General features: G+C 37.2%; 1 protein-coding gene across 1 annotated transcript in view; it reads left to right on the top strand.

Moving 5' to 3' along the window:
- STXBP5L (syntaxin binding protein 5 like) overlaps window positions 1-13,043 on the top strand; it is a 406,674-nt gene that overhangs the window by 96,097 nt on the left and 297,534 nt on the right. The window contains exon 4 of the mRNA XM_027586273.2: window positions 10,934-11,015. Within this exon, the coding sequence (XP_027442074.1) occupies window positions 10,934-11,015 (82 nt within the window). The remainder of the gene's footprint in view (window positions 1-10,933; window positions 11,016-13,043) is intronic.

The raw sequence follows: 13,043 nt of genomic DNA, 5'->3' as shown, positions 1-13,043 counted from the left end.
GGATATAGTATTCTTGGGTGCATATTTTTCTCGTTTAGTGCTCTGAAGATATCATGCCAGTCCTTTCTGGCCTGCCAGGTCTCTGTGGATAGGTCTGTTGCCAATCTAATGTTTCTACCATTGTAGGTTACATATCTCTTCTCCCGAGCTGCTTTCAGGATTTTCTCTTTGTCTCTGAGACTCGTAAGTTTTACTATTAGATGTCAGGGTGTTGACCTATGTTTATTGATTTTGAGGGGGGTTGTCTGTGCCTCCTGGATTTTGATGCCTGTTTCCTTCCCCAAATTAGGGAAGTTCTCTGTTATAATTTGCTCCAATATACCTTCTGCCCCTCTCTCTCTTTCTTCTTTTTCTGGGATCCCAGTTATTCTAATATTGTTTCATCTTATGGTATTGCTTATCTCTCGGATTCTGCCCTTGTGATCCAGTAGTTGTTTATCTCTTTTTCTCTCTTTATTTTCCATCATTTCGTCTTCTAGATCACCAATTCTCTCTTCTGCCTCATTTATCCTAGCATTTAGAGTCTCCATTTTTTATTACATCTCATTAATAGCCTTTTTGATTTTGACTTGGTTAGATTTTAGTTCTTTTATTTTTCCAGAAAGGGTTTCTCTAATAACTTCCATGGTTTTTTCAAGCCCAGCTAGTATCTTTATAATCGTCATTCTGAACTCTAGTTCTGACATCTTACTAATGTCCGTATTGATTAGGTCCCTGGAGGTCGGTACTGCCTCTTGTTCTTTTTTTGAGGTGATTTTTTTCTGTCTTGTCATTTTGTCCAGAAGGAAATAGATGAATGAGAGAACGAAATGCTAACAGGGTAATAACAACCCCAGAAAAATATGCAGTAAACAAATCAGAAGAGATCTGAAACCAGGGGAAAAGAAAGGGAGAGAAAGAAAAAAGAAAAAAAAAAGATTAAAAAAATAAAAAACCAGAATATGATCAAATATGATCAGGCTGGTGCATAGATCAGTGCCACATACTAGATTTTGGGTGTATTTTGGTCTGTTAGAAGAAAGTGCCTCCCAAAATTTAAAAAAAATAAAAACTTATGTATGTACAAAAATAGGGTAAATACAATGAAAGGATGGAATATGACTGTAGAGATGAAAATTATAAAAGGAATTGATAAGATAAGAATTTGGTTGAAAAAACAAAGAGGATTTAAGAAAAAAATAAAGGGAGAGAATGTGATCAGGGAGGAGACTAGAACAAAGCTATACACTAGAGATTTAGGGTATATTTTGGTCTGTTAGAAGAAATTGTAAAGAGAAACCAAGTTATATATATACCAAAATTAAGGTTAACTACTATGAAGGGATGGAATATGTCTCTAAAAATGAAAAATAAAAAAGATTTTAAAAAATGGGTTGATAAGTTGTTGGTTTAAAAAGGGAAAAAGAAAAATTCAAAAAGAAAAAGAAAGTTAAAAAAATTACCTTTGAAAGATTAAAGAATAATGGGAAAAAAGCTATGAATTCTATGTGCAGTATTCCCCTAGCACTGGAGTTCTGCCATTCTCATTGATGGGTAAACTTGGTCTTGGCTGGCTGTTCTTGCTGATTTTCTGGGAGAGAGGCCTGTTGTCATGGTTCTTAAATGTCTTTGCTGGTGGCCCAGTTGTTCCACCCTTGCCAGTCTGAGCTAAGTAATCTGCTTGGGTTTGCTCTCTGGAGCTCTCATTCCCTTCAAGCTTTTCGTACAGCTTTGGAGGATGAGAGTGAAAATGGCAGCCTCCCAATCTCTGCCCTGGAGGAGCCGAGAACCTGGGGCCCCACTTCTCAGTGATCCCCCAGAGAAAAGCAGTCAGTCACTCCCATCTCCCCGGTCTCTGGCCGCACTGTGCTCACCTGGCCTGTGACTGAGCATTTCTATCTCTGGCACCCGACCCTGTGTGGAGTCTCCAAACCCAGCAGATCCCTGCAGTGTGCTCCCGCACCTCTCCTCCCGGGGGAGGATGGGGAGTCTCCCCAGATCTGCCGCTTGTTGGCTCCCTGCTGGATGAGCAGTGGCCTAACTGTGCCACAGATCATGGTTTATGGCAACCCCGAGCTGAGAGCCCACTCCTCGGAACCGTCTCTGCAGCTGGCTTCCCCGCTCTGATACCTGGGAGCTCTGCCACACTCAGGCACTCCCGGTCTTTCTGTGACCCCAAGGATCCTGAGACCACACTGTCCCAGTGAGGGTTCCACCCCCCGCTTAGCCACTGGAGCTATGTCCCTCAGCAGAGCTGACTTCTAAAAGTTCCGATTTTGTGCTCTGCTGCTCTATCACTTGCCAGTAGTGGCTGATGGAGGCCCCATCCCCCGCCATCTATCTCCCCAAATATCGCCTCAGATTCACTTCTCCACAAGTCCTACCTTCCAGAAAGTGGTCACTTTTCTGTTCAGAGAGTCGTTACTATTCTTTTCTTTGATCTCCTGTTGAGTTCGTAGGTGTTCAGAATGGTTTGATCCCTCTCTAGCTGAATTCCTGGGACCAGATGAAATTTAGGTCTCCTACTGTTCTGCCACCTTGCTAAGATAAATTTTTTAATAAAGAAAATTTCAGTTGGCATATCACTGTAGATAAGCAAATGCAAAGAGAAGTGTTGACGGAAGCTATAGGAAGGAAACCACCTTACCATAGAGGAACAAGGTTAAGAATTACTGTGAACTTTTATTTAGAAACCATGGAAGAAAAAAGAGTAGTGTAAAATATTTAACTGTTGGAAGAAAAACTCAACATTTAGGAAATTGTCTTTCAGAGTAAAGGAGAAACCCTGATGCTTCTGCACACGCAAAATTTTTGGAACTAATAAATGAACCCAGGAAAGCTACAGGATACAAAATCAATGAACAAAAATTATTTTTTCTATACATTAACAATAAACAATCTGAAAAGGAAATTAAAAAAACAGCTTCAATTACAATACCATAAAAAAGACCAAAATATTTAGGAATAAATTTAATCAAGGAAGCAAAAGAATTGTACACTGAAAACTATAAATTGTTTCTAGAAGAAAGTTAAGACATGAAGAAATGGAAAGATAGCCTGTGTTCATGGGTTAGATGGCTAAATGTTGTTAAGATGTCAATACTAACCAAAGTGATCTACACATTCAGTGAAGTCAAACTCAATGTATTTTTTGCAGAAATGGAAAAATTCATCTTAAATTTCATATGGATTTGCAAAAGGGACCTCAAATTGCCAAAATAATCTTGTAAGAGTGACTCCTGTCTGGCTCAGTTTGTAGAGCATGTGACTCTTGATTTTGGATTTGTGAATTAAGGTCCACAGGTGGGCATAGAGCTTACTTAAAAGAGAACAGAGTTAGAAGTCTCAGACTTCTTGATTTTAATATTTATTACAAAGCCATGGTAACTAAACCAATATGGTACTAGCACAGAGACAGATATATAGACCTATAGAATAGAATGGGAAGCCCATTGGAAAACCCTTGTATATATGGTGAAATGATTTTTTTTTTAAAGTTTTATTTAAATTCCAGCTAGCACTGGCTCCCCAGTGTGATAGTCTCTTCCTCTCCTTTCTCTATGCCTGATGCGCTATCCCTCTTGTGGACAGCCCATGATCCATTTAGCTTCCCACCACATCTCTCTTCCTAAGCTCTTCGATGTGGCCTACTCTCTACATTTAGTTGTAGAGTTTGTTCTGCCAGTCTTATTTTCTGTATTTATACTGATGTTAGTGTTATCTTATTCGTGGGATGAGATGAGCTTAGAGTCTTCCTACTTTGCCATCTTTCCATCTTCTCTTATCTCTTGTCTTAATAGCCATTCTAACAAGTGTGAGGTAATAGCTCATTGTGGTTTCAGATTTGCATTTCTCTGGTGATTATTGATATTGAGACTCTTCTTATATACATATTGGCCATTTGTATGTCTTTGTGAAAATGTATTGAGGCCCTTTGTCCAATTTTTAAAAAATTTTGCTTTTGATTTTTATGAATTCTTTATACATTTTGGATATTAACCTCTTATCTGATATATGGTTTGCTGATATTTTCTCCCATTGTACAGGTCATTTCTTCATTCTGTCAATTATCTTTTGCTATATAGAAGCTTTTTAGTTTGATGTAGTTCTGCTTGTTTATTTTTGCTTTTGTTGATTGTGCTTTTTGGTGTCATGTGTAAAAACTCACTGCCAAAATCAATGTAAAGGAGATTTTTGCCTCTGTTTTCTTGTAGTTTTGTGGTTTTAGGTCTTACATTTACATTTTTAATCCATTTCATGTTAATTTTTGTGAATGATGTGAATGAGGTTCAATTCCATCTTTTTTTTTTGTATGCGAATATCCATCTATGTATATAGAAAACACCCAACAGCATTTATTGAAGAGACTGTCCTTTCCCTATTGTGTATTCCAGGCTCCCTTGTCAAATATCAGTTGACTGTATATGGGTGGGTTTATTTCTGTGCTCTTGATTCTGTCTTATTGGTATGTGTCTGTTTTTATGCTAGACTCATACTGTTTTGGTTACTATAGCTTTCTAATACAGTTTGAAATCAGAAAGTGTGATGCTTCCAGCTTTATTCTTCTTTCTCAGAAGTACTTTGGCTATTTGGGATCTTTCCTCATTCCATATAAATTTTAGGATTTTTTTTCTATTTCTGTAAATACTGGAATTTTGATAATCTATACATAGCTGTGAATAGTATGGACATTTTAACAATATTAACTCAGAGTCATGAACACAAGGTATTTTTCTATTTGTGTCTTCTTCAGTTTCTTTTATTATTATCTTATAGTTTTTATTTTTTATTTATTTTTATTTATTTATTGGAGAGAGAGCACAAAAGGGGGTACAGTCAGAGGGAGAAGCAGACTCCCTGCTGAGCAGGGAGCCCAATATGGGACTCGATCCTGGGACTCCAGGATCATGACCTGAGCTGAAGGCAGTTGCTTAACCAACTGAGCCACCCAGGTCCCCTTATAGTTTTTATTTTATAGATCCTCACCTTCTTGGTTAAATTTATTCCTACGTATTTTATTGTTTTTTGTTTTTGTTTTTTGCTGATGTAAATGGGATTGTTTTCTTTATTTCTTTCTGATAGTTTGTTCTTTGTGTATAGAAATGCAACTGATTTTTGTATGTTGGTTTTGTATCCTGCAACTTTACTAAATTAACTTATTATTTCTAGTGTTTTTTGGTATTATTTTTAGGATTTTCTATGTATAATATTATGTCATCTGCAAAAAGAGACAATATTGCTTCTTCCTTTATGACTTAGATGCTTTTTATTTCTTTTTCTTGTCTTATTGTTCTTCCTAGGACTTCTGGTACTGTGTTGAATGGGTGTGATAAGAGTGGGCACTGTTGTCTTCTTGATTTTAGAGGAAAAGCTTTCAACTTTTTATAACAAGTATGATGTTAGCTGTGTGTTTGTGATATATGGCCTTTATTATATTTAGGTATGTTCTTTCTATACCCAATCTATTGAGAGTTTTTTCATGAAACAGTGTTGGATTTTGTCAAAATTTTTTTCTGCATCTTCTGGAGAATCATGATTTTTCTCTTCCATTTTGTTAATGTAGTGTATCACATTTATTGATTTATGTATGTTGGACCATCCTTGCATCTCAAGGATTAATCCTACTTAGTCTTGGTGTCTGATTCATTTTGTGTGCTGTTGAATTTGGTTTGCTAATATTTTGGAGAGAATTTTTGCATCTATGTTCATCAGGGGTATTGGCTGTAGTTTACTTTTCCTATATTATCCTTATCTGGATTTGGTATCAGAGTAAAGTTGACCTTGGAAACTGAGTTTAAGGGTGTTTTCTCCTCTTCATTCCTTTAGAAGACTTTGAGAAAGATTGGCATTAATTCTTTAAATGTTCTCTGGAACCATCTGGTCTTAGGCTTTCCTTTATTGGGAGGTTTTGATTTTTTTTTAAAGATTTATTTATTTGTATTATTATTTTTAAAGATTTATTTATGTATTTGAGAGAGAGAGAGAGAGAAAGAGAAAGCAAGCACAAGCAGGAGGGGCAGAGGAAGAGGAAGAGAGAATCTCAAGCAGACTCCATGCTGAGCATGGACCCCGACACCTGGCTTAATCTCACGACCCTCAGATCATGACTTGAGCGAAAACTAAGAGTCATATGCTTATCTGACTGTACCACCCAGGTGCCCCTATTTATTTATTTTTGAGAGAGAGAGAGAGAGAGAGCACAAGTGTGAGCAGGGGGAATGGCAGAGAGAGATGGAGAGTGAATCTCAAGCAGATTCTGCACTGAACGCAGAGCCTGACCTGGGGCTTGATCTTATGACCCTGAGATCATGACCTGTGCCAAAACCAAGAGTCAGACACTCAACCAACTGAACCACCTAGTTGCCCCAAGGGAGGTTTTGTTTGTTGCTTCAATCCCTTTCGTCACTGTTAGTCCGTTTAGATTTTCTGTTTCTTCATAATTCATTCTTTCTAGGAATTTATCCATTGCTTTTCAGTTGTCCAATTTGTTTACATATAATTGTTCATAGTAGCTTCTATGATTTTTTGTAATTCTGTGGGATAATGTGTAATGTCTTCTCTTTCATTTATAAATTTATTTGAGTCTTCTCTTTTTTTCTTGATTACTTCAGCTAAAGGTTTGTTGATTTTGTTTATCCCTCCAAAAAAATGGCTCTTAGTTTCATTGATTTTTTTCCTATTGTTTCTTTAGTCTCTATTTTAGTTTTTTCCACTCTGATCTTTTCCTTTCTTCTGCTAACTTGGGCTGAGTTTGTTCTTTTTCTAGTTCCTTTTGGTGTAAAATTATTATTTGAGATCTTTCTCTTATTTTTGGCATTTGTTGCTATAAATTTTCTTGTAGAACTGCTTTCCTGTATTCCATAAGTTTTGGTATGTCTTGTTTTCATTTCCGTTTGTCTCAAGATATTATATGATTTCCCTTTTGGTTTCTTCTTTGATCCATTAGTTGTTCAGAATTGTGTTGTTTACTTTTCACATATTTGTGAATTTTCCAGTTTTCCTCCTGATTTTTAGTGTAATAGCACTGTGGTCAGAAAAGATATTAGAAATAGTTTCAATCTTCTTGCTTTGTGTTCCAACATATGATCTATATTGGAGAATGTTTTGTGTGCACTTGAGAAGAATGTTAATTCTGGTTTCTTGAATGGAATGTTCTTTATATGTCTGTTACTTTATATGTCTGTTAGGTCCATTTAGTCTCTGGTGTTATTTAGCTTCGCTGTTTTCTTATTAATTCTGTCTAGATGATTTCTCTAATGTTGAAAGTGGGTATTTAAGTGTCTTACTAGTATTGTATTGCCTTCTATTTCTCCCTCCAGTTCTAATATTTGCTTTAAATATATAGGTGCTCCAGTGTTGGTACATATGTATTTATAATTGTTATATCCTCTTGATGAATTGACCCCTTTATCACTATGTCAACTTTTTCCTCTTGCCACTGATTTTGAGAAAAGTCTGTTTTATCTGACATCAGTATAGTGCATAGAATATCTTTTCCCATCCCTTCCATTTCTGCCTATGTGTATCCATAAAGCTAAAGAGAGTGTCTGGTATAGACCACATATCTGGATCTTGTATTTTATCCATTTAGCCACTTTTGTGTCTTTTGATTAAAGAATTAGTTTACTTACATTTAAATTAATTATTGGTTGGTAAGTACTTACTATTGCCATTTTTAAATTGTTTTCTGAATTTTTTAGTTCCTTTGTTCTTTTCTTCATCTCTTAATTTGTGTTATTTTTTGTATATATTTTTATGTGCTTTAATTCTTTTCTCTAATTTTTATGTAAATACTATAGATTTTCTTTTCTTTTTAGTTACCATGAGACTTATGTAAAACATCTTAGAGATATAAGTCTATTTTAAGCTGATAACAACTCACTTTCAATCACATACAATACTCTACACTTTTACTTCTCCTCCCCCCAAATTTTATGCTATTGTCACATTTTACATCTTTATATATTGTACATCCATTAACAAATTATTATACCTACAATTTTTTAAATATTATTGTCAGTTTTTATAATAGAGATAAAAGTAATTTATATACCACCATTACAGTACTGAGGTATTCCAAATTTAACTATTTACTCTTATGAATGAGTTTTATGCTTTTATGTTTTCATGTTGTTACATAGTGTCCTTTCATTTCAGCTTGAGCTCCCTTTAACATTTTTTGTAACAGCAGGTTTCGTGGTAATGAACTACCTTAGCTATTCTTTGTCCAGGAATGTGTTTATCTTTCCTTCATTTCTGAAAGACAGTTTTGCTGGGTATGGCATTCTTGGTTGGCAGTTTTTTTTTTCTTTCATTACTCTGAAAGATATCATTCCACTAACTCCTGGCCTGCTAGATTTCTTCAGAGAAATCGACTGATAGTCTTATGTGGGTTTTTTGTATTGACAAATTGCTTTTCACTTGTTGCTTTCCAAATTATCTCCTTGTCTTTGACTTTAAGCATTTTGGTTATAATATTTCTCAGCGTAATCTTTGGGTTGATCTTGCTTGGGTTCCTTTGAGCTTCCTGTACCTGGATGTCTATATCTTTTCCAAGATTTGGGAAGTTTTCAGCTGTTTTTTTCTTTAAATGATCTTTCTGCTTCTTTCTCCTCTTCTTTTTCTTCTAGGACTCTCATGATGCATGTGCCCATTTGCTTGTTGGTATCCCATAATTTACTTAGGCTTTCTTCACTCTTCCTTCTTCTTGTTCCTCTAAGTGGCTAATTTCAGATGATTTATCTTTGTGTTTTCTAATTCTTTTGTGTGATCAGGGCTGTTATTGAAGCTCTGTTTTGAATTCTTCATTTCTGGCATTGTATTCTTGAACTCCAGGATTTCTGTTTGGTTCTTTTCTATAGTTTCTGTTTCTTTATTAAGTGCATTTTGTTCATGAATTATTTTCCTGTTTTTGTTTAGCTATCTGTGTTCTTTTGCATTTAAATCAATTTTTTAAAGATGATTATTTTGATTGATGGGCAAATCATAGATCTCCATTTCTTTGGGGTCCGTTACTGGAGTGCTATCAGTGTTTGTTGGTGATGATACGTTTGATTCTTCATGATCCGTGTTGCCTTGCATTGACATCTCTGCATTTGTAGGGGCAAACACTTCTTTCAGTCTTTATAGACTCTAAGATAAAGACCTTTTTTTTTGTCCCATTCCCTGGGCTGATAGTATTATCTCCAGACTTGCAGTTGTGCTGTGTTGGAGCCAGTTACAAGGCTGTCACTGGATCTGCAGTGGAGTCTGTGGTTGGGCTTGTTACCAGGGCTTAGGCCAGTGTGGATCACTTCTGGTCCCTAGGTGCATGCAACTGTTGCCTCTAGTACCTTGTCAGTAGGGTGGTACTGGACAAGGGTCCACATGTGGGTCCTATTATCAGGTAAACAGTCAGGTGGCCTATGATCAGGTAAATGGTAGATGTGGCTCCCATCAGATCCCTGGGAGAACTGCTGCCTCATTACTGGATGGCTCCCTGGGTGGGCAGGATTGATCCTGAACTGTGGCTGAGAGGTGCTGGAACTGAGCCTCAGGGCTGTTTCACATTCCACAGCCAAGATTAAGGTTTGCAGACCTGGCTCTGGGGGCACAGATGGGATGTCTCCCTCCAAGTCATTGGATAGGTTGGATTGGTCCCTGACCATGGCCAGAGGGGCTCAAGCCAAGTATAGGGCCCTTTCAGGAAATTTTGGGGTACAGTTGTGTCTTTTACCAGGTCCCTGTGCCTGTAGGACTGCTCATGGATTGAGGCTGGGAGGGGCTGTTACCCAGTATAAGGATCACTGGGAGTACAAACAGGAGTGTCTCCTGCTAGGTCTCTGTGGCAGCACGACTATTCATAGATTGCTGTTGGAGGAGCTGGAGCTGAGTATAAGGCCCTTTCAGAGTCATCAGGGTTGTATCCAGGAATGTTTCCCCCTGGAACCCTGGACCCTCAGGACTATTGCCTGACTATGACTGGGAGGAGGCTGGGCTTATGTATTGGCCCTTTCAGGATCCCTGTGAGCACAGATGGGAGTGTCTGCAGCCTGGTTCTCATGCCAGCATTCTTACCTGTGGACTGTGACTGGAAGGGTGGGGAGGAGAGGATGAGACCCTTTCCAGATCTTCAGATACACAGATGGGAATGTCTTCTGCTGGGACCCTGGACCCTCAGGACTGCTGGCAGACTGACTGACTGTTGCTGTGAGGAAGATGGAGCACATATACGGCCCCTTCAGGATCTCTAGGGGCACAGACAAGAGTGTCTCCAACAGGGTCCCTGTACCAGCAAGATTGTTCCTAGACTGTGGCTGGGATGGGCTGGAGCCCAGTTACAAGTCCATTTCAGATCTTTGATCTGCCTGAATTTGGTGGGCTTACCTCCAGGGGCTCCTGCACTGCAGCCAAGAAGAGCTTGAGCTGGTTCAAATACCACTTCTGGATCCACAGTTGAAATGAGGTTTGTATGACTATCACTTGATGTGCAGATCTCTTGGCATATAGTACATGCTGGTGACAGACCCCAAGCTGAATAGGCTATCTATAGCTGAGTTTTCAGGGGCACAGAGGTATTTCTGTTTCTGTAGCTGAGACTACAGTCAGTAAATCAGCTGCCTGGTGTAAGCCTGCCTTCTCAGTACAACTCTCTTCATTCTTGGACTGCACTGTAGTTTCACAGTCTCCTATCTAGATCTGGAAGCTCCCAGGAAGGCACTTTTTTTTGTGCATGGATGGCAAATTATCATTGTCAAGGAGGTGATATGTGCAAGAGATGTCCTATTTGGCCATTTTGTTGATGTCCTATGCTATATAATGTAATTTGTATTAACTAAGATTTTTTGACTCTTTATTTGCAAAATAAGGATAACTAAAAAGCAAAACATTAGATGCTAAGTAAGTTAGTTTTTACTTTACTCATTAATATTAGTACTAATTAAAATGTTAGAATCCTTGACTTTTAATATATTAGACTTGGGAGACCTGGCGTTGATTGTTATTGCCAACATGAGAGTGGTGCAGCTGTCCTGCAGCTCCAATTCTTGATCAATGAGGTAAGGATTTTCTTGACTATTTATCACAGAGACGTACATATACACACTACATTAGTTGATGTGATCTTTTTTATATTATGATATATAAAATATATTTGTACTTAAGTATGTTATTTTTTATATATTCTAAATGTTTAAAGATATATATGTGTGCAATATTATTCATGGTCACATTTCTTATAAAAGACTACTTCAGTATTTGTCAATTTATTATATTTTAAAGGAGAAAGTTTGCATATATCAGAAGATTCTGTTATTATTATGCAGCATAATTTGCAGATTATCTACATGTTTTTAAAAAAATTACTAAAACTCTAATTGCTCCATCAACAACTAAACTTTTCTTCAGCATACTAATTTAAATTTTATAATCAGCATTAACTTCATGTTTTGCCCTTATCTTTCAGGAAATAACTTTTTCAGTTATTTTCCTATGGGTTCTGCTATCTATCTATCTATCTACCTATCAAATATCTATCTATACAGATATATTTATTGGTACATATATGCATTTGTATTTATTTATGTATCCATAGCTATTATGACAATTGATTCCCTACCCTATCCCTATTCTATAGACCTAGGGTGATGAGGAACTTCCTAAAGACAGAGTATGTATTTAAAAAGCTCAGAAAACTTACAGATCTTCCATCAGTTAAAGGCTTCTTAAGGCCTTCTGGACTCATTTTTTACTCACATTTTAAGTGGATCATTGTGTCTTTTAGAGGTGTTTTCAGTTAACCTAGCTGTCAATGCAAAAATTCCTTAAAAATTTGTGCCATACCAAATCCAGGCACTTAGCAGACTGAACTCAATGCCTTGAGAAAAAAAAAAAATGAAGTACTGCTGGTTGTTTTCTTATGGTGTGAATGATCTTTTATTCCATATCTCCGTATATTTTCATATATGTTTTTTCCTAAGAATTTTATAATCATAAACATGGATAAAATGGTTCATAGATTTTTGTCTCAGAGACACTTTAAGGCATGAAAAATTTGTGATGTTGGCAGATGTCCACTTTTTACTTATCTTGGTTCAAACTCTTTCTCAGAAGTCAGTGAGATTCTCCTTATTGACAAACCTAGCATATTTTACCTTGTAGGTATACTTGCTATGGGGTACCACAATGAGAGAGGGAGATAAGAAAGAAAATGGAAATTTTAAAAAAATATTTTATTGTAATACTTGTCATTACTATTTAGAATGCCAACCTTTTTGAAGTCTCTGTGTCACTCTAGTGGAGACATCTCAGCTTTTTGCCTTCTGCATGGTAGTGTACTAGCAGGCATAACTTGTTTCCAGGTAATTTTCTCTGGTTTCCATCCTCTGAGAATTATCTTCAAGTCCCTAAGTTTGCCTCTATGCTGAATAAGTAAAAAGACAAGCCTTCAACATCCTTCAGTTGTTTACATTGTCTAGCCTGAAGTAGTCACCCTGATCCATCTCACACTCAGTTTCTTTTTTTTTTAATTTAATTTAATTTTGTTAGTCAGCACAGTACATCATTAGTTTTTGATGTAGTGTTCCAGGATTCATTGTTTGCGTATAACACCCAGTGCTCCATGCAATACATGCCCTCCTTAATACCCATCACTGGGCTAACCCATCCCTCCACCCCCCTCCCCTCTAGAACCCTCAGTTTGTTACTCAGAGTCCATAGTCTCTTATGGTTCATCTCTCCCTCCAATCCCTCCCCCCTTCATTTTTCCCTTCCTTCTCCTAATGTCCTCCATGCCATTCCTTATGTTCCACAAATAAGTGAAACCATATGACAATTGACTTTCTCTGCTTGACTTATTTCACTTAGCATAATCTCCTCCAGTCCCATCCATGTTGATGTAAAAGTTGGGTATTAATCCTTTCCGACGGCTGAGTAATATTCCATTGTTTATATGGAGCACTTCTTCTTTATCCATTCATCTGTTGAAGGGCATCTCGGCCCTTTCCACAGTTTGGCTATTGCGGACATTGCTTCTATGAACATTGGAGGCGCATATGGCCTTCTTTTCATTACATCTATGTCTTCGG

The sequence above is a fragment of the Zalophus californianus genome, chromosome 1 (assembly GCF_009762305.2).
Source record: "Zalophus californianus isolate mZalCal1 chromosome 1, mZalCal1.pri.v2, whole genome shotgun sequence".
In the NCBI taxonomy this organism is placed as follows: domain Eukaryota; kingdom Metazoa; phylum Chordata; class Mammalia; order Carnivora; family Otariidae; genus Zalophus; species Zalophus californianus.
This window is presented reverse-complemented; position numbering and strand designations above follow the sequence as displayed.